At 42.2% G+C, this 21,935-nt stretch overlaps 2 protein-coding genes across 4 annotated transcripts; one reads left to right on the plus strand and one right to left on the minus strand.

Annotated features, from left to right (window-relative positions):
• The first annotated feature begins 305 nt into the window (after positions 1 to 305).
• Positions 306 to 9,387, plus strand: tespa1 (thymocyte expressed, positive selection associated 1). Of its 2 annotated transcripts, XM_061069328.1 has the most exons (12): positions 306 to 387; positions 1,780 to 2,038; positions 2,266 to 2,308; positions 3,135 to 3,163; positions 3,483 to 3,536; positions 4,194 to 4,233; positions 4,583 to 4,636; positions 4,830 to 4,922; positions 5,533 to 5,741; positions 5,863 to 6,971; positions 7,592 to 7,679; positions 8,103 to 9,387. In XM_061069328.1, the coding sequence occupies exons 2-12, from the start codon at positions 1,846 to 1,848 to the stop codon at positions 8,192 to 8,194; spliced, it is 2,004 nt and encodes a 667-aa protein (XP_060925311.1). In that variant the 5' UTR covers positions 306 to 387; positions 1,780 to 1,845; the 3' UTR covers positions 8,195 to 9,387. The 2 variants fall into 2 exon arrangements, with proteins under 2 accessions (XP_060925311.1, XP_060925310.1); XM_061069327.1 differs by lacking the exons at positions 306 to 387; positions 1,780 to 2,038 and having other exon boundaries at positions 2,284 to 2,308; positions 4,586 to 4,636.
• On the minus strand, positions 8,490 to 15,264 carry tarbp2 (TAR (HIV) RNA binding protein 2). 2 transcript variants are annotated; one of them, XM_061069332.1, is made up of 7 exons: positions 15,082 to 15,264; positions 12,907 to 13,221; positions 12,751 to 12,820; positions 12,449 to 12,566; positions 11,913 to 12,040; positions 11,064 to 11,259; positions 8,490 to 10,405 (listed from the first exon to the last, which is right to left on the minus strand). In XM_061069332.1, exons 1-7 carry the CDS (start codon positions 15,132 to 15,134, stop codon positions 10,248 to 10,250), a joined length of 1,038 nt encoding a protein of 345 aa, XP_060925315.1. In that variant the 5' UTR covers positions 15,135 to 15,264; the 3' UTR covers positions 8,490 to 10,247. The 2 variants fall into 2 exon arrangements, with proteins under 2 accessions (XP_060925315.1, XP_060925314.1); XM_061069331.1 differs by having other exon boundaries at positions 11,913 to 12,058.
• Positions 15,265 to 21,935: the final 6,671 nt, after the last annotated feature.

Here is a 21,935-nt window from a genome sequence, read left to right on the forward strand (position 1 = left end):
TATTGTTGTTGTTATTGTGATTCTGATCTGCTGACATTAGCCGTGGGGGGGTTGAGTCGGTGCAGGATGTGTCGCAGCCTCGACCCGCGCGCAGAACGGGTTCAGATGACACGAGGAGTAGATCCACTTCCTTCACTTCAGTCCGCCGCTGCTCGCGATGACGTCAGACGCGATGAGAAGAATCCGCTGCGCTGAGATGATTCCACTGCGTCTGGCTTCAGAGCAAGTTGAGGCGTGAACTCCTCGTCGTGCAGCAGCCGCTGGATGCAGCTGGAGGGACTTTCAGAGTTTTGCCCGAAAGCTGCAGCAAAAAGTTGCACACAAGCCAACTTCAACCTGCTGCAACAGGAAACCAGAGGCACACAAGTGAAACCCGCGCCAGTGAAGGTAAAGCTGCTTCTGTTCTTTCGACTGTTATCTAGATTTTTATTTAACTCAACTGAAACCTTCATCTGCAGTTAATACAACATGTCTTTATTTCTCTTTTAGATTAGATTAATTGAAGTCTTTAATAATCTAACGAAAACGGCACAACATCCTTTCAATCCGGGAATCGTTTAATTCAATCCTCTTGACAATCATAGCTTCAATAGATAATTTATATTATATCTTTTCTAGTCATAAATAGCCATTGTGCCATACTACAGTTGCACTTGTGTATTGCAGTGCTCCGGACCTTCACTGAGATATTAAAATGATATTTAAAATTATGTTATATTTATCCTTGGCAAGAATTGTATTCAAATGAACGTATCGGTCACGCTGTGTGTCTGAAGTCTGTCTTTTCAATTCACCTCGTCCATCCACTCCTGTATATATCTTGTTTTATGTTACACTGCTGTAAACTCTGTTAGTCATTCACCTCTTTAAACAGTTTAGTCAGTTATAAACACATGTTCTCTTTATTTAGGTTTATATTATGGTTAGTGACATCTGGGGAGTCAATAGAACTTTGTTGGTGAAGGCCTTCCTTTGTAACATGTCTGTATATGAGTTGTTTAGTCATGTTGTGAAACCGCTGGTCCATGCAACAGACTGACATTCATACGTCAAATATTAAAGTTCATCAGGAAACAAACTTCACTACTAATCAACCTTAATGTCCTGATAAACAAAACACAAAATACTACAATGGATGTTAGTGTAACATCTATATTGTCCTTTCCAACCAAACATCAGTGATTAACTATTGTCTTCTATCTATCATTTATACAATAACTTTTTCTTTTGCACGCTCTGTCTACATATTCTTACACTCATAGTATATATATTATCTATTGTATAGTCAAATACTTATATTTATACCTCTACTATATATCATATCATATTATATCATACTCTCTGTATATTCTTTGAATATATAAGTCTATATAAAAATATTTATACATGTGTACATGTTATTATCATTATTATTATTTTTACTATTATTATATATACTGTTGCTGCCATTATTACTATATACTGCTACTATATTGGTATAATTACTATCATATATAAATATATATTATGTAATAATAAAATGTACTATTTTTATATACTGTCTAACAATACCTTTACCATCATATCATCAGTACTATTACCATCACTTTGCCACTGCACCTTATCTACCTATTTATCTTGTGTTTCTGTTTTTATTCTTTCTACCTCAATATTTTTTATTTTATTCTATTGTATTTTATTGTATTCAAATATACTGGCTGCTATGACGACTTAATTGATGAAATGAATAAAGTAATCTATCTATCTATCTATCTATCTTGTCTGTGTTTATATTCTCAGGCCGGGCCCTGGTGTCTCCGTAGCTTCAGTCCCTCCATGTCCCCCTGCTGTGTGTAGACCGATGCCATGGACAGCCCGTCCTCCACAGTGAGGCGGCGAGCCTGGATCAACAGCAGCCGGCGGCGGACCACTCTGGAGGAGCCGGACCCCGAGAGGCGGCTGAGCAGCCTCCCCTCGGCGTCCATCACAGATGACGACGTCTTCTCTGATGGCAAGTTACCTGTGTGTCAGGGATCCAGTCCCAAATCTGACAGTTTAGGTTTCAAATGTTTAATTAGGCACATCAGTCTATCAACAATCTCATTTCTCCTATTACAGATATTATAAAATACATTTTACAGGATTATCTGGACATATTCAGATTACTCACTTTTATGTCCTAAGTTATCATAACCTCTAGTGATGGTTTAACAGACGAGAAGTACCTGCAGTTATGTCTGAATGAGGATTAGTCATGAAGCTAAGATGCGTGTCTGATTTCCACAGGATGCTTCACAGGAAAGATCGAGGACTGGCTGCAGGGTTGTGGGTGAGTCACTTTGCTCTGCTGTGTTGTGTTTTTTTCATTTGTGTCAAATGAATGTCAGGATATATCTATTTTTGACGTTAGACTCTCGCAGCCTCTGAAGGTGAAAGTAACAGTCGCTGGAAACTGATGAAACCAACAACAGCAAACAGAGACTGGAAACTCTCTGAGGTCACGTGCTCTGTAGCCATGGTGTTTGTTGTTGATGTGATGACGCGTTTTAACGATTCCACTGGAAAAATGTTTATACGCTTCTCGTATCTCTCAATAAAACTTTCCGAGCTGATTGACCTGAACCAGCAAAGCGGTCACACAGGCAGGTTGTTGAGCTGCTGCTGACGTCACTCTCAGGATTCAGATGCAAACATCTCAAACATTTCAGGCCTGAGGCTGTTTCCCCTTAGAAGCCACTCACCCTGTGCTCTTTGACCTTTTCGAGCAATTGTAGTGGTAAAACAATTATATGACAAGAGGAAATAACAGTTATTTTTGTCATGTTGTAAAAGTGACTGAATGAAGGAGGTTATGTGTGTCATATCCATCGTTGAAAAGAAAGCTAATTAGTGATGGAAACCATACACAGTGTGTTCAGCAGCTGAATGGCTGAGACACGGCAGTGAAATGAGGCCTGGGACGGTTGCAGAGTCCGATAAGGCAGCATGAAAATGAGCAGAACTATGGTCAACACCTTCCGACCATAGTTCTGCTCTGTGGTGAACAATGCTGCAAGAGGAAGTTGACAGACTTCAGCAGCTCGGAGAAAGTAGATCTGAGGGATTCTCTGAAGCATGCTATCACTAATGTGTGTGTGTGTGTGTGTGTGTTACAGGTCAAACAACCCCCGCCAGCTGAGCCTTGGTGAGTGGGACCTGAAATAAAGCATTCACACATACATTTTCTGGTTTTGTGTTGTGCTTAAAATTATAATATCAGTTATTTTAATCAGGAAATTGAATCAGTCTATTAATGCGATAACGGTACTCCATCTTTCACAAGCTCATTGTACGTAGTGTGTGTAAAGCCCATGAAGTACAACTCAAAGTAAAAGCAATTTAGAATAAGTCACTCAAGTGGCTCCACTCTATACTTACACAGTACAGTATGAGTAAATGTACTTAGTTACATGACGTGTTTACCTCGTTACTAGAAATCAATGGCTTCCTTGTCCTCTCTTTAGAGTCTATGGTCAAAGCTAACAACTTTGATGATGACCTGAGTCTTGGTGCTGATGGTAAGTGCACACCGTCACACACAGTCACACACAGTCACACACAGTCACACATACACACACACACACACACACACACACACACACACACACACACTCTCTCAAAGGGAACTAACAAAGCAGGAAATGTTCATAGAGGGAAATTTGGTGAGTGTCATGAATGGATTATATTCTCTGCTCAAGCTTTTGTTTGTTGTGTTCGTAATAGTTGACGCACACAAAGAGCCTTATCAGGTGTTTAATCCAACAGCATGTCAGGTGCTGCACAGTGTTCCTGTACTTCTAAGAGGAAGAAAAAGTTTAGGTAGAAAGTTTTTATATTTTATTTATAAATGCCTCAAAAGTGAGTCTAATCTTCTAATTTCAGTTGTTTAATATAACATGTAGCTAAACACTACACACTTAAAGCCATAGTAGGGAACCTACTCTGTATTTGTCGTCAGGTTAAGGTGAATATATTTGTGTGTAACAGCAAGGTAAAGAAGCGTAAAATGCTTTATTTTATTTTCATTGTACCTTTAACTTAAAGTTATCTTAACTTTTGTTTATTTTAGATTAGCCCACCCATCACATACAGCTAGGCAAATATTTGAGGGGTTTGCAAATTAACTGTGCACATAGATGCATATCAATAAATTCCTCTTTTACTCTTGGTTTCAGCCTCTGTGTTAAACGGTGGAAAAACTCCATGTGAATCTGGGTGAGTAGCATCTGTAATGACACTGAATTAGCGAATATTAGTTAATAATAATCCATGTTTGTTTGATCAATATATTGACAGAGGCCATTATGTAGATTTGAACACAGTTCATTATATGTGATAAATTAAGTGTTGATATTTCTAATGCTTCAGCGTATGAACGAGTCTCTTCACTGCTGTTTTTAGTTTAGGAGTTACACCCTTGCTCACTGAGGGTGTTTCTACTGAAGGGATTAAGAAGTGTGAAGGACGTGACGCTCATTTGTCAGTTAATGCTAGTGTGAAATACGGTCAATTTTCATAGAAGTGAACTGTTGTTATCTTTCCTCTTTTTCTCACTATGACCAAGAAGTTCCGCACAGCATCCGTCATCGAAACTTCGACGAGGCAGACTCACCAGCAGGTCTGTCACCAAGATCCTTAAGCTGTACTGATATCAAAATCTTTGTAAAGGCTTTTTTTCTATTTGTTACATTGGAAATTTATTAAAAAACTACAGTGAGGTCTTTCACCTGCCATAGCTACAGATTTCTGGCAATAATTCCTAAATGTTAAATAATTTGTGTGCTGTAACTTTTCACATTTCTTGCCCACAGTAGAGCGGGGCTATGTCCGCCGTCATTTCACCTGGGGCACAGTATGACCTCCAGCTGTCCCTCCTCCTCCTACACCTGTAAAACGACATCAAGGTGAGACTACTACACCTTCAAAGGCCTCTTTACTCTGCAGGTCAGCAGGCTGAGAACCAGGCTGTGGAACGACCTGCGAGACCAGTCCCTAATTTTCCATATCACTTTACCTCTTTAACAGTTTTGGCTTTTACCTGAATAACAGGATACACGGCATTTTAATCTTATTCCTGTGCTTTCATTACTACCCCAAAAACGTTATGTCCACTTGTTAGTCGGTTGGTTGGATTTTACGCAAGATTACACAAAAACAACTGAACGGATTTCCGTGAAACTTGGTGGAAGGATGTTGTGTGTGTCAGGGAAGAACTCATTACATTTTGGGGCAAATCCAGTAACATCGTTTCACTTTCTTTAACCTTGAAATATATGGTTTTTAGCATTTTTTTACCGTTTCCCAGGGAACAATAAATCGATCTTGATGAAAACAACTAGGCACATTTAGGGAAGTGATATCTATGAGTGTGTGAAATTTGGCACAGCTTGATTGAATTTCAGGAAACTGTTCAGTGCCTTGGTGGAGGTATGTGCTCGACTGACGGCCATTGTAAAGCACTTTGCAGCTTTTGAAGAAAACATGTACTCCCCCTTTCTCTCATACATACATCAGTGTATCTGAGGTCCTGGATATGTATACGGAAGATGCAGAGGAGACGCTGTATGAGTTGGGTTTTGGCAACGATGAGCAACAGGCCACTGTACGCATCCCTCCTCGGTTCTTCACCTTCCCGTCTCAGGCTCAGGGCATCAGCTTCCGCCTCTTCCTGGACGCACAGCTGCGGCGGATACGAGAGGAGGACCCCAGTCTCTCTCTTGCTAGTAAGACAGTGGATTGATACAATCACTCTGCCATCGGTCATCTCTGTGAACTTATTGATATGTAATCACGACATAATTCCGGGATATAGCAAATGAGATCTGTATTCTATTCTTTCCCCAGGTCGTTTCAGACAAGTCCAAACGCTCACAGCGATGGCCAACGTCTTCTACTCCCTCTACTCCCACGTGTCCCGCACCCCAGTCCAGAAACTGGTCCCGCCGGAGTTGTGCCTCTCGTCTCCCATGGAGAAGATCGAGCGCTTCAGGAGCAGCGTCCGCAGTGAGCCGCGCTCTCCGGTGGAGAGGCTGAAGGACACCGTCTCCAAGATGTGTCTCTACACAGGCTCCCCTCGAGGCTCGGTCTCCACCTCTCCGCAGCCGTCGCCCAGGAAACGGTCCAGCCTCCCGGACGTTGTGGACATGGTCCTGGTCAAAGCCAAGACGGAGGCGACCAAGAAACTGGATTTGGGGGAATGTAACGGGAGTAGTTCATCTGTGGATGTCGGGCTCATGGATGAGGATAGATCCTGTAGCAGTGGACAAATTGACACAGACATTGTCGGATATAAAATCCATCCTCATGACTCTGAGACAAGCAATAAACAAACAGATCATTTTGATGCTGATGAAAGCGTCGTCCAACCAGCAGACGATGACAGAGAGACTCTGAATATAGAAACATCTCTTGCCACATTATCAGGAGAAACTGATCATCAGGTTCTTTCACCTCAGGCAGAGCAGGTTGCCATGGTTACACGTGATCTAATCTGCCCGCAGATAGTCGAGAGCGTACACCACGCACCCTTCTGCTGTCAACACACACCCTGTCCGAAAACAAACACTGGGACAGAAGGCACTGATAAAGCACATGCAGCCAACATACAAGCCCCTACATCTGCTACTGGTGAGGACTCATCCGTCACAGGGGACCTTACGTCTTCTGGAGGGGTCAGACCGGGGGGTGCATCCAGCTCACTTCCTGTCCTGGCCCCCACTGGCAGCCATACAAATTACTGCATCACTGTGACCGGCTTGGAGGGGGAAGGTCCCTCCTCCTCCTCCTCCAGTGCACCACATTCCTGTCATGCTTCAAATGTCCCGCCTGTCCGGACACGTGAGGGGTCGTTAGAAGGCGGGAAGACCCGGTACCTGAATCCTCCGACTCATCAGAGCCTGAGGAAATTCACCAAGAATAACGAGAAACCGGTGAACTCGTTTGAGCTGGAGGAGGTACGGTGCTGTGACACTCACACTACTGAGGGAAAACCTCACAGTGGGCTCACAATCCCCATCAACAGGTTGACATTCTGACATGTTCAGTCCCTATTACCTTATTATTACACGAGTTGCCTCATATTGCCCCAACACAGTCATTTTATTTCTCCACAATATATTTGATTAAATCCCATTTTTTTATTTACCTTTGTTAAGTTCTCCGAATGATTGCGATTGGTCATTCGTGAAGCAGGCAAAGCGCGATTTGCAAATTCAGAAAACAAAACTAACATCCTGTTATTCATCAGATAGACCTTTTATCTTCCATTCCAGGAAAGGAACTGGTCGAGCACACACCTCCGCCAAGGCCCAACAGTCGCCTTAAATCCAAAACAGCTCCACACTCATCAGTTCCCTATATTTGCCTGATTTTTAAAAATAAATATCCATAAATTATTCCCCAGAAAAACTGTGAACATGTTTAAAAACGTCCCATGTTAAAAATGTTAAGGATCTGCCCCCTGATCTGAATGTTCACATTGTTTAGCTCCATTTAGATGTGCTTCACATTGTTATCTAACACCTCAATAGTCAAATCAGACTAACAGTGAACAATGTGCGCTTCGTGTCAATAGGTGCACAGTGCAGGGGAGGAAGAGTTTGGACAGTCAAATACTACAAGAGCTACAAACTCACCAGTGTGCACGCAAGGCCAGTACAAAGGTACAGTATATTCATGTTTTATTTGTGTTTGAGGAACATTTTTTACATGTTGCCTTGGTACAATGTGGGCAGGATTTACAGGAACATGACTCATCATCCAACAAACTGCTGCACAATTAATACTGACCCTGTTTTGAAGGGAAGTAACGCATGTGGTCAGTTTGTGCCTCAACAGCCACTGTGCAGCACGTGGATGTTAGTGGAAATGGACAAACACATTTCTGCATGAAGCTTCCTGGTAAACTTGAACATTTAACTTTTAGGTCTCACGTGACAAGAAGAGTTAAATATTTAGACAGATATATGTTGAGCAATGTGTTTGAGCATGAAAGTGCCTCCCTTCAGGTGGGGGTGTAGCTCCGTGTGTGCGGTGGTGGACGGTGCACAGAGTTGTTGGCTGACTGTGTTTGTGTCCTGGTCCAGGTGAAGTGGTCCGGGGCGACAGCGGGCAGTCGGACAGCAGCGGCTACGCAGACGAAGAAGTCAGTCCCTCGTCGGACAGACAGGCCAGATGACACCAAAACACAGAAGTCCATCATTCAATCTTCACACATTTGCACTGAGGATTGGAGTTTTTGCAACTCGTGATTTGTGCGTCCAAATGACTTGGTCCCATTTGAAACTTTTCAGAGGATCTACACTGAAGAAATCAAGTTTATCAAAGGTTTTTCCCGGCACTCATCTTCAATACAATTACTGTAAATGAATAAACAATGAAAGACTGCGTGGATCATCACATTTGAAACGTAACGAGCCAATGTGGAATTGCATGAACAATACATTAGACCACGACAAGTCAATTTCACATGGAGCTCACACTTTATTTATTTTAAACTGGGCAACAATTTTACTATGACAAAGAACTGTCTCAAATTGAATAATGTCAGCACATAAAATTCACTAAAACCAGGAGATAACTTCCTTATCTCAGAATAACAAAATGCAGATCTGCCGTTTCAGACAAAATGAGGTCAGTGTTGCGTCAAAACCCGCTGCACTCGAACATGTTCAGCCTGCATCTGTGCAAAGGACATTGTCTTCTCAACTAGTGCAAACTGTTTCCAACTCTTTTCCAATACTTATTTCAGCAGAGTGCAATGAATTGTATATTGACAGATTAGCTACTGCAGTAACCAGGGTGGTAATGAGAGTTCACACCCAGGCGCAGGTGTCAACGGTTCTTTTAAATAATGTCACAGGAATCAGTCACATTGACGGAGAAAAGAGAAACGTAATCACAGGGGTACGAATTATAAAGAGGAAAACAATCGGTAGTTCATATCTTTGAAACGGCGCAAAAGACATTATTTGTCTGAGGGATGACTAAAAAAAAAAAATCGAATTGTTATGTCTAACGTTCTATTGATAACAACAACAACATCTCCTTATCAGAAAACTCACAGTTCTTTTTCAGCTCTTTGATTCACACAGAAGTTAATGTATTATTTATTGGTCTGACTGCAAAGTGAATGCAGGGTAATAGAGAATCTGGGAAATATTTGTGACAATCACATTATGTGTTGTCTTGTTTTACTCCCAAATGTGAAAATTTGTGTGTGAACTGAACCAATAAGGAGATTCTAAATTATGCTCAGTTTTCTTTTGTAGAGTTCTCATGATCACTGTGAGCATTCCTAAAATGCTCTGATAGCCATTGGTGTACATCTTCCAAGGGATCCTACGTGGGAAATCAATAAAAAATTTGTATCACTCAAGCTCACTGATCTCTCCATATAATTCTACTAAATTTGATTGATCGATACTACAGTAAATATCAGAGTGTTACATTATTAGAGAGGGTTAATTTTCAAACAAAACCCAATATGTGCCGGACACAAATCAAAGAGTTAATTTCATCTGAGTTTTAAAACGACAGGGGAAGTTCGTCAAAAGAAACTCAGACCCTTCAGGCCAAACCTTCAGAGCATCACAGCGACAAACTGTTTGAGCTTCAGGGGATCAGATTAACATACAGGACAAAAAAAAACATTTTCAGAGATTCAAACAAGCTCAAGTGTAAAGGGGCCAGTCTTTAAAACCATTCTCCTCTGATATTTGTTCAGCAGAGTCTCTTCCTCCATGTTTCAGTGGCATGGCTGTTCATTTTTTTCGAGTCCATCCATGATATCGGCGATTCCATTGACCAATTTCTTTTTTAGTTGCACCAGAATTCGTCTCCAGTTTTTGACAAAAGCACCATTTAAAATTCCAGATAAAGACTTTTTGTAAATTTTTGATTTGAGGTAAAAAGAAAGAGTTCTGTTTGTATTGACAAGCAAAAATGAAAGTGACTGAAAAGGAATTTTTTCATAATTTGCAAGAAGAGGAGTGTTCAGGAATTTTTGGGCAACTTAATGTTCACTTGCGACGTTTAGAAATCAAAGTGGCCAAATCGGGCTCCAGGGCTTAAACTTGGGGGACATGAAAAGTTTTGTTTCTCCGAATCTGAGGTAATTCACGGTTTTTGAACTCATCACAAAGGTTTCCTCCGTCGTCCAAAGTGGAAATTCATCCTGGCAATGTGCAGTTTTGCGAGTTCGAGTCTGTGAGTAGGAAGATGACTTGACATCATTTCCCTCCAGCCATGATTTTGAGGTAGTGCAGTGCATTGTGGGCTGCGATGGCCCGAGCGGCATCTTTGCTCGGGGCAGAGCCGTGGCACACGGTGGCTGGTTGCGTGGACAGCTCCACGAGACACTGGCACACGCCGCTCAGGCTGGGCTCCTCTGAAACAAGAGAGAACAAGGAAGTTAGAAAACGGATATTTCCTGCATCACTGCTATTTTAAACGACAGATGACGACGAGTCTTTATAAACTAGTTATTATCTAATTAATCAGTTATTTTAATATTTTAATTGTTTCTGTGGAATGACATTTCAGATGAATAGATTCATGTTTTGAGGGTGTAAAAAAGTTAACTGTTTTTTCCTGCACAAACATTTTAACAAAAATAAAAACTGAACTGAATAAGTCCCATGTGGTGACACAACTTAAAAGTCCTGTGAAGTGCTGACGTCAGATGAAAGCCTTTCAGCTGCACGGAACTGTGACAAACAGCTGCATCATATCTGATGTGAGTTAAAGTAACCACACGTTTTTTTTTACATAGAATTTGTGGAAAGCTGTCACCAAAATGAACCCATAATGCTCTTCAACTCTTAGTTTGTGCAGGTGTTAAAAACCAGAATAGAACCAGATGGTTCAATTCATATTTACATGAACTGAAATGCACTCTTCATGCAAGTAGCTGTAGACTATCGTCAGTTATTGTCCATTCAAAGTCTAACTCCTCTTTAACTCAACTTTAAGGTAGTCGAACTGTGGCGGTCGGCAGAGGTGAATGGAACTGTAGTTAATGTCAACGCTGCAGTTTGCAAACTCACCCAGATCCAAGTAGCTGACGTCAAAGCTCTGCTCGGCGGACAGGTCACTCAGCAGGGAGCAGAAGTCCGAGTCGGAGGGCATTCCCAGAGGATGGCTGCGGAGCTGGAGGATCTGCTCTCCAGCAGAGTTACGCAGAGAGTCCCATGTGCAGCTGAAGCTTTTACTTTTACCCGAGTCAACTTTGTTCCCAGTGTGCTGTGTGTGCAGGAGAGAGGAAATTCACAGCAGTTAATTAACTCTTATTATCAGCCAGCAGGACGTAAGAGTAAGAAAAAGGGTTATGGGCTGTCAGGTGTATCTCTGAAAGACACCTGTAACAGACATTTTTAGCCACTATGTAAAGATAATAGATTATTTGCCTGTATTTGGTGTCAATAAGTGACATAAGAAATGACAACATTTGCGACTTGTGGGTTTGAATGAGCTTATTACAACAAACTGACCCGATCAGAATAATTACAATATTTATAGAGAAGCTGTATCATGAGTTAATGCAGAGTCATGATGGGCGTTCTTATCAGTTCACACACATGGAGCAGGATGTGGCGGCCAGCAGACGTCAAGTCAGGATGAACTGGGTGTGCAAGGTTAAACGTGTAAGCAAGTGATAGTAGCAAACGCCTGTTCATCTCAAGACACACACCCCTTCTCACACACTATACTTTTTATTTTATTTTTCTGGCACTGTTTATTATGTTTGACTCTTGCTGCTGTAATATTGCAAATGTCCCCATTGTCAAACTGAGGATTATCTTATATCTTATCTTCTGCAGCGCTGTGCATCCTTTCCTGTAAAAATAATTTACCGTAACTGGTGCACATATGTACAGAGAAGTTTTGTTTCTCACCACGGTGAACGTGTCATCCTCCACATCCACCTCGTGGGGGGTCCTCAGGTCGACCGGGACATCGTGTATACGCGATAACATCTTCGCTGCTGCGTTTCTCTTGGCTAATTTCTTGGACGTTCCACTTCCTGCAGATGAACCGGAGACTGTGGGTTAGGTATGACCACATCTGGTCTGACTTGTTGATTGTTATTCAGCACCCATCATTAGCAGTTACAGTATATCTTTTAAATGGGACATTCATATATATGTCTATCATTGGAACTGTAAATGGTGACAGAGAGAAATCATTGATCTTGCTAATGATGTGTGAAGAGTCAGTGAAGGTCGGACACTTCTCAACACGGCAGACGAAGGCAGTACGTGTGTTTTTTTTCAATCCAAATTAACTGTTTCTTATGAGTATTACTTCATGGGCAGCATGAGTACATGTATCATCACTGATGGCCGAATTCCTTGCTGTATGAGAACAGGATAAATACTCTCGCACACAAACGTTCACACATGATAACTGAATGAAACGTTCTGCATTTTACCGATTTCCACAAATCTCTCGACTCTGCAGGTCATGGTGAACTCTTTTCGATGTGCAGGACCCGACTCCTGAGTGACCGTGTACTCTGGCAGGCGCCATCCTTTCTGCACCACCAGCTCCTGACAGAGAAGAACACGGACAAGTGTTGAATCACAAAATAAAGAAACAAACGAAAAAGGCATGAAACTAATAACTATCGTGACACAAACTGGGAAATTGTGATGAAACAAGGACGGTGTTATTTGAGAACTGTCAAAGGACATAATTCAACTTTGAGCGCAGTAGTGTTCTGAGAGGACTCACCTGCAGAGCCCCCACGGGGTTACACTCAGACTGCTGAGAACTGCTTGAGGTCTTCATCTCTGTCTTGCAGCTGCACAGAAGACGAGATAAAACAACTCAACGATCAGTAATCAAGCCGGACAGACCTCAATTCAAGGGGAAACGGACTAAACTGACCTGTCTCCATCAGTAGACACTTCAACCGCAATAATACCTTCTACTCCAACACCGACGACAGTGGGACCCTCGAGTTCCTCTTGTAGCATCTTCAGAGCAGCCTCGGCTGCTTTGTGCTTGGCCGCCTTCTTGCTGGGCCCTTGGCCGGTGCAGCTGATCTCTCCAACGGAAACACGGAAAGTGAAGTTGGGCTGGTGGGCCTGTCCCTCGGCCTTCAGCAGGTCATACACTGGGGTCTTGCCTAGCCGCGTTCCATACTCCTGCAGCAGACTGATCGGCGTCTTTCCGGGATTCACAGCCAGCATTTGCTCAATACTGAATGGAGGAGTCAGACACAAAGTCAGATGAAATTATTGTCCTTCTTACATATTTCAATAAAGATCAAATGTGCGCAATCACTACTATCGCCTAAATTACCCAAGTGTCTCTCTATACATGGAATGGACTATATGGACTGTATTAATATTGCACTTTACCAGCCTTATTAACCAATCAAATCGCTTTGCAGTATAAGACGCATTCACCCATTCACACACACCTTTCCTATCGTACCCTATATATATATATATACACGGTCAATTTGGTCACACAAATCCAGAAAACCTCACTATGGAGTTGAACCATTCTCCAATCCAGCCGGTTACAGACATACGCTAAACTCCAGAGAATAAATACACTGCTCAAAAAAATTAAAGGAACACTTTTTTATCAGGGAATGGCATGAATTCAATTGCACTTTTTTGATAATTATCTGGTCAGTTTGGTAGCAGAGGGGGTTGTTAATCAGTTTCAGCTGCATTGGTGTTGATGGAATTAACAACAGGTGCACTAGAGGGGCAACAATGAGACGACCCCCAAAATAAGAGTGGTTTTGCATGTGGAGGCCATTTCAAGTTTCTCCCTCTTGATCACTTCGACTGGTTTTCCATTAGTGTTGGCTTTAGCTAGAGTCATTATCTCTACTGGGAGCATGAGGCGATTTCATAACCCTACAGAAGTTGCACAGATTGTCCAACTCCTCCAGGATGGCACATCCATGAGTGCCGTTGCAAGGAGATTTGATGTGTCTCCCAGCATAATCTCCAGAACATGGAGGAGATTCCAGGAGACAGGCAGTTACTCTAGGAGAGCTGGACATGGCCGTAGAAGGTCCTCAACCCATCAGCAGGACCGATATCTGCTGCTTTGTGCAAGGAGGAACAGGTTGAGCACTGCCCGAGCCCTACAGAATGACCTCCAGCAGGCCACTGGTGTGAATGTCTCTGCCCAAACAGTCAGAAACAGACTTCATGAGGGTGAGGGCGCCACGTCCTGTAGTGTGCCCTGTGCTCACTGCCCAGCACCGTGGAGCTCGATTGGCATTTGCTATAGAACACCAGAATTGGCATGTCCGCCCTGTGCTTTTCACAGGTGAGAGCAGGTTCACCCTGAGCACCTGTGATAGACGTGAAAGGGTCTGGAGAAGCCAAGGAGAACGCTATGCTGCCTGCAACATTGTTCAGCATGACCGGTTTGGTGGTGGGTCAGTGATGGTCTGGGGAGGCATATCCATGGAGGGACGCACAGACCTCTACAGGCTAGAGAACTGAAGTCTTACTGCCATTAGGTATCGGGATGAAATCCTTGAACCCATGGTACTGTGGCAACAGAACTTTCATCGGCGGATATGAAATTCAATTTTTTCTAGATGAACGGTTTCCTAAACAAAAGTAAATATATGTGAAGAAACAATCCTACAAGGATAACTTTAACTTTTATTTATTTAAAAGGGGACAGTGTTCATACATTAATGTGAGCAAAATGGTTCATATAAATGTACCAGAGTTAGCCTCTTAGTCTCGTTTCTCTATTAAACATCTGGCAATGCAGGATGCAGCGGTTTATATAGGGTGCACGAACATCTGTATAGTAGAACACGTCAGTCCTCAGTTCGTTTCTGAGAGTGAGGACTGGGGACATTTTAAACGCTTATTAAAACGTTATAAAGCTATAGATGTCTACTAGCACTTTTGGGACTATCTGGATTCAGTAATTTAGTAATCACATCGTAACCAACAGCTCCATGGATCAACAAACAGTAACAAACAACAGCAATGTGAGTTTAATAGTGGAACCAGTGGATGAAAAGCATGTGATGCTCAGTGCTACGTTAGCTTAGCATGCGTGCAGCTTCACCTGGAGCACCCGGAGTTCTTCTTCCAGCTGTCCGGGGCTGTCTCGTCGTTCATTCCCTATTTCCCGCAGACGGTGCCGGTCGGTTTCGGATCCGCGAATCCCCCCCAGAGCCGGACGGAGACCCCGCTAGCAGAGGACGGAGGTTCCACGGCCAGGAGACATGTGAAGAGCAGAAGAGGCGCCCTCCCTCCAACACAACAATGTGACGTAGCGCGCCTCCGGCCGGAAGTCCAGCTCTCATTGGTCACAGAGAGCTGTGGGTGACTTCGATTTGTACACCGGGAGGCGCCGAGCAGGAGGAGCGGACCATGAGTTGCGAGTGTTTCTTCTCAGTTGACACCAGGTGATATTCCTGTGGAAAACATATGACACCAAACATTATTATACAAAACGAGTAAATGAAAAGTAGACATTTTTAAACACATGTAGTGTGTTTGAGTCAAATATGGTGCCAAATAAATGTATTTAGCTTGACATTTTCATGCCTTTTCAATATTAAGGTTAGTGCAAGAGTTTATTAAAACAGACCAACTAACATAATCTTTGAGTGTAAAATTATACTATTATTTTTATATTTAGAGCCCGAGCACTGACAGGCACTGACAGACAGTGAGGCCCTATTGAAATTGAAAATTGACTTTACATTTATTTTCTGTTATTTATTTATTTCTAATTTTTTTCCTTGTTTTTAATTTGATTTAATTTAAAAAAAATGTATTCCTGCGCAGAAGTCAACTGCGCACATCCTGCGCAGAAGTCAACTGCGCATATCCTGCAGTTGACTTCTGTAAAGTTAAGTAAAGTTGTTAATCTGCTGCCTGGAAAAAACAGCATCGGATGGAAAAGTTCAACAAAATGGAAGAATTCAAGTTACAGTGAGTAAATACTATTAAATAAGCTAAATTTTTTTCAACTCTTGACCTGTGTCAGAGTCCCCTTATTTTATTTACCAATGTCCCAAACATACAGAATGTGTCGACAATCAGCCACATTCCACTTCAATTTCCCAATGCAAGATCAATCAAATGAAATTAAATATCAGTCAAATAGCATCAAACCTTTATTATGTAAAACAGAGTAGATGAGTTAAATATCCACATACGATCCATTTAAACAGATCAATAACTTCAGTCCAGAGTCACAGGAAATATTTTCTTTAAGCTCAATTTTTTATTCTTGGTTAGAGGTTAATGTCTAAAGTTTGGGAAGGAATTTATGGATAATCAGAAGGTTAATTGTTCCTCATGTGGCTGGTTTTTTCCTCTGCAATCATCTGTTATGAATAAAAAGGGCCAGAAGAGGGCGACAGTCAGTCACTGATGTGTCTAAATGATAAACGTCTCTGTCGCTGGATGCTTTGAGCTCCTGGGATTCTGGCACCTGTCTCCACCATAATACACCAACACAGACCATTCATCCAGGTATGCTGCAGTGGCTCAACCTACACAGATACTTCTCTCTAATGAGTATCACAGTTTACTTATAGGACCCATTTAAAGACTAACTTAAAAAGTGCTTTACCTGGGATCTTTTTGCTGGTAAATTTTAATCGTTAATGTATTTTAAAGTACAAAACAATGAAATAAAAAGTCCCTGGTCCAAGCAACATGCATTTACATTTCAAAATGGTGCAGAGAAGCATAATAACAATGGAATAAAAATTAAAGTAATAGCAATTTCGTCAGATAACATTTTGAAAAGTCATATCCAGTCAAGTCAGGTCAAAGATTATTTACATAGCAGGTTTATAACTATCACTGATGCCTGAAGTGCTTTCAGGCTTAAAATAGAAAGATTTTTAGAAGAAATACATAGAAAATTCAAGAGCAATAAAAAGTTAAACATCATAAATAATTGAGAATTGCAAAGTAAGAGATTAAACAAGTTCTCAAACTCACCATGAGTGGAAAGCCAGTGAGAACAACTGGGTTTTAAGCAATTTATCTTTGATTTAAATGGTTCTAGGTTCTAAATGGCTCGGATGTGAACATGATAGTTGAGATAAAGGCCCTGTTTTTGTGTTAAGAACGGAAGGAAGATTGCCTTGTACTATAATTCAGGCCAGCAAAATGGGATGGCAATAAAATCAATGATTAAATAATAACAACTGATTTGAAATTGTGTCTCTCAGTTCAGTTAGAATCCTTTTCCCTGCTGAGTACTCAGAGCAATCAGGCTGACGCTTTTAATCTGTCTGACCCTCAATTTCAGAACCTTCTGCCCAAACTAACGTAGCAGCACTTCCATAAAACATTTCACTACATTTTCCACCTTTCCATCATTTCATTTATTGCTGCGGCTGGACGATTAATCCCGTGATGGTTTGCTCATAAACCCCTTCCTGGCCGCGGTTGAAACAGAGCTCGGGTTCTAATGGCTTCACTCGCTGGCCTCCGTCTGTCGGAGGAGAGGAGCACGGTTCTGCCAAACGCAACACAAAAGCGAATCGGCCATGACAATGAGTAGAAGTTGTCTCACGATTGAACTCCCAGACCTACAATCAGAGCCCGGTGATTTATCTGACATCAGAGGATACCACTGCTACTCATCATTCATATTGTCAGGATTTCAAATTTTTAACTATAGTCTTTGCTGACAGAATTCTTAACAATAAAGATAGAAGTATTTTTAGTTAGATATTAGGCCTTCATACAAATGATTTAGCAATAACCTTTTGATTCTCAAAATGTTCAATCTTGAAACTAGCTGGAAATGTGTGTGCTTTACATTGTTGGTCAGTCTCACAGCGGTCTGATAAGTCCTGGAGGTCAGACAGAGCGACTCTGTTGACTTCATTTTGTGACATTGTTTTGTTTCGAGGATCCGAAGGTTTACACAGTCAGGATTGTTTTGCTATAGCAGAAAACATAATAATCTTTTCTCCAATTGATAATATTCTTTGGCCCTAATGGCATCTGCTGGGTCAAGGCCTTTCATGAAGTAAACAGGTTGCCGAGCAACTATAGCGTCATTGGGAGTGTATCCCTGTTTACTTCCGTATTCCAAAAGCCAGGAGGATGGATTACTCCTGCGCACTTCCGAGGAGGAGGAAGGAAGATCTACTGCTATAAAATAGACAGGCGCCGGATGTTCGTGGCGCTCTGATACAACTAGTGTACTGGAAGCCCATTGCTTTGCTGTAACCTGTTCATTGTTTCCTAAATAAATACTTAATAGAACAAACTGAGTTCGGCTCATCTTCTCTTTAAGGATAAACGAACACGCTTTAACAATATACACCCTCAGCGGTGATTGGCCTTGTTTGCCGACGGGCCTTCGTTTGGCCCTAATTTATTGACCTATAACCTTACGTGTTTTCTATTGAGCAAGCGGTTAAATCACTGAGTGAGTGGGGGGATCAGGAGGGAAATTGTGTAATTGCGACGGTATACTTCATCCGAAATGTATGCACACAATCCACAAACACACTTTTCCGCTTTCCCCTGTCTCTTGGCCCTGCCTGGCGCATTAGTATGTGTGGTTCCCCCCATCTTGCCAAAATCATCAGTGGATATCTGCAGGCATGGCGCTGCTGTATGAATGCTCTTTTTTCCCTCCTTCCACGATATGATGGGTTTCCTTTTTTGTGTGTGTTTTGATCCCCCTCTCTCTCTCTCTCTCTCTCTCTTGCGGCGAGGCGCGGGCTCGAGTGGCGCTCCTGTGTTATTTTTGGCAGCAGCAGTGGTTGGTGGCTGCTGAGGAGAGCGAGGAGACAGAAGGGAGGGGGGGTAGCGTGAAGCCCCCAAAAACCGAGGCTGTTTAAGGGATTTCTGTCTGAAGGAATTGCTTTGTGATGATCAGAGACTTCGTATGGATGTGCCGTGCGTGTCTCGAGCGTGGACACCCACACGCACCCGCACACAGAGAGCGCTAACCCTGGCACTGAGCATTTCTACATTTAACACTTCACAAACACCTCATATACATCTCCTCATTCACAGGGCTACACACTCAAGAGTCACTCAATATCATATAATGTAAAAATGCAAACTTTTTACATCCACATGTGATGAAACCTGCATTTTGATTTACAAATTTTAACATGTTTCTTTATTTGTTTCTCACAACTAGTCTCCTCTCGTCCCCTGGGAGCGGTGTCTTGTTTGTCAACCACTTTGTTAACGCTCTCTCTCTCTCTCTCTCTCCTCGGTGGGAGTCAGTGGGAGACGTGCACGCTCCTCCCTCTGCGCGTCGCAAAACACCATTTAAAAAAAAAAAAATTTCTCCACGACTCTATTCTTGGCCACATATCAAGAGAACATTATTACTCGACTTTATTTATTTATATATTGTGGTGGCAGTGTGTGTGTGTGAATGCATGCGTGCATGTATGTACTGTGTGTGTGTGTGTGTGTGTGTGTGTGTGTGTGTGTGTGTGTGTGTGTGTGTGTGTGTGTGTGTGTGTGTGTGTGTGTGAGTGAGTGAGTGATGTGTAATCGTGTATGTATGTGACTTAACCCACAAAGATATTTCAATTTCTTCAGAATATTAAATAAACATGCAGCAGCAGCGGCAGCAGCAGCAGCTCCAGTGAAGCGCTGCTTGCCAGTGGGTTTCGGGTTGGATGGGTGGCGGTGCTGGTGGTGAATGGGGGGGGGAGTGGGGGGGTTTGTGGCCGTGGCTCTGGGGGGGTGAGGCAGCTCATGGTCAGGGCCCCCGCCGGACACACTGGCGCCTCTCGCTGGAGGACTTCTGAACCACCACACTCCTCCACCAGAACCCTGCCAACCAACCCTGGCTCCTGCTCCCGCTTCCAATCCACATCATTCTCTCTCTCTCTCTCTCTCTCTCTCTCTCTCTCTCTCTCTCTCTCTCTCTCTCTCTCTCTCTCTCTCTCTCTCTCTCTTCCTCTCTCTCCTTCAGTTGATCCGAATCCAGATCCATTTGCTGTTTGGCTATCGTGTCCTTTCTCACTTACCGCTGTACTGTCTGTCTGATTGTGTCTCTACCTTTCTCTCCTGAGGGTTTTGTGTTTTTTTACACATCCAGCCATCCTCCTCTGCACTGTCTCTGCTTTAATCCCCACATTTTAAATGTTCCAAGGAAGTATTTAGTGGCTTCAGAAGGAGAAAAAAAAGCAAACAAGAATGGTTTGGGCTGCGTGTCAGTCAGAATACCATCAAGATCGTGAGCATTTTGAAAAAGGAAAGAACAGTTTATGGGTGTTCCAGATATTTGTTAGAGTATTAGGTTATAATGAGCCATCAATTTTTCTAAGTGTTTTTCCAACCAGCTCCAAGAGATATGAGGCTTTTCCTCTTGTCGATGAAAACAACTTTCCGCTGAGGTCAAAACCAAATAAACCGTTCCTCCTCTAATATATGAGCTCTTACAGTAGATCTCCTTAAATGATCCTGAATTTGAAATCTGTGTGTAAAATTAACCATTTGTCATAATTACACATCCATATTAATGCTGCATGATGAGACAGTTATCAAGTGATACTTTCCTCAGGCAAATGTGGCTTTAAAAAAACAACAACTGTACCTACTGCTGAGCACAATTGAATTATGGATGTCAAACTTCCTAAGTAGAGTGGATATGTCTTTAAGTGTCACACTTGCAATTTTGTTAACTAAATCTTCCCCTGGAAGCAATTTGTCATCCGGAGGCCATTAAATGGGGAGGATATTATCTTTTTAAAGGGGCACAGACTCACCCACAACTCTCCCACAGATCCTATAAACAAAATGGCCTCATTTAGTGGCACATTTGGTGCATTGAGCAGCAAGGGAGGACTCCTTTTTAAACTTTAAAGACTGCGACATTTGTGCGATTAGAGCAGGAAATGTGAGAGGCACTCCTGGTTCGATGATGCAAGGCGCAACACGGCTCAGGCTGCTGTTTGTGTTGTGAAATGAAGACGTGAGGGTGGTCTCGCCTCCGTCACCGTGGCGATGAGGACAGACGGGATACAGTGCAGCAAGATGCAGCGGTGTTGCATCAGCTGGACTCAGAGGCATGTGACCACAATATGAACTGACTTGGCTGCGTGAATGAGGGAATGCACAAATCTTTTTTTTACGTATTTGTAGGGTTGCAAAATTCCAGGAATATTCAAAGTTGGAAACTTTCCATGGGAATTAACGGGAATTAAAGGGAGTATACGGGAATTAACGGGAATAAACAGGAATATACGGGAAATGTTGTGGGTAATTTATACTAACTGTATTTACCTTGTCATATACAGACATAAATATAAACATTTTGTTTTGTCATAGGCTGATTTGAGCCCTGAGGAAACTTTGGGCACTTGACTATATGCTTCTGCATCGTTGTGTCATTCTTAAAATAGGTCTTTGCACAGTATTTGCAAATGTACACAGCCTTTCCTTCTACATTGTTTGGGGTGAAATGTCTCCACACATGAGATAGTGCACGTGGCATTGTTCTGTAGAATAAGATGAGAAAAAAGTTTGTAAAAAAACGCTAATGCAATGCCAGAGATATAAATAGTTAGCCAAACAATTGGAATCGCCTGTAAAAATATTTTACAATTGATGGATAAATGAATGGAAATAGGCTAGATGAACAGGTGAACAATCCTCAATCAGCATGCTAATATATTTTCCCCAGTAATATCATCAAAACTTACCTGACTAGTCCTGCAAACTACAGCAGGCCTCAATAGCCCTGCTGTAGTGTGCAGGATGCTGGGAGTTATCTGTGCATGTGATGGAAGAATGCACAGTGGAGGGTTGAAATTCAATGTGCAGCGTGTTCTGCATTCCATACATCTTTAAAATATAGTTTTGAATGATGCTTTTATTGCTCAGTGTTTAATTTGTGTATTTTATTTTTTTTCAAAATTCCCCAAATTCCCGAGCTAAACTTCCCATGGAAAGTTTCCGGAA

This window comes from Limanda limanda, chromosome 4, assembly GCF_963576545.1.
Source record: "Limanda limanda chromosome 4, fLimLim1.1, whole genome shotgun sequence".
NCBI classification, from domain to species: Eukaryota; Metazoa; Chordata; class Actinopteri; order Pleuronectiformes; family Pleuronectidae; genus Limanda; species Limanda limanda.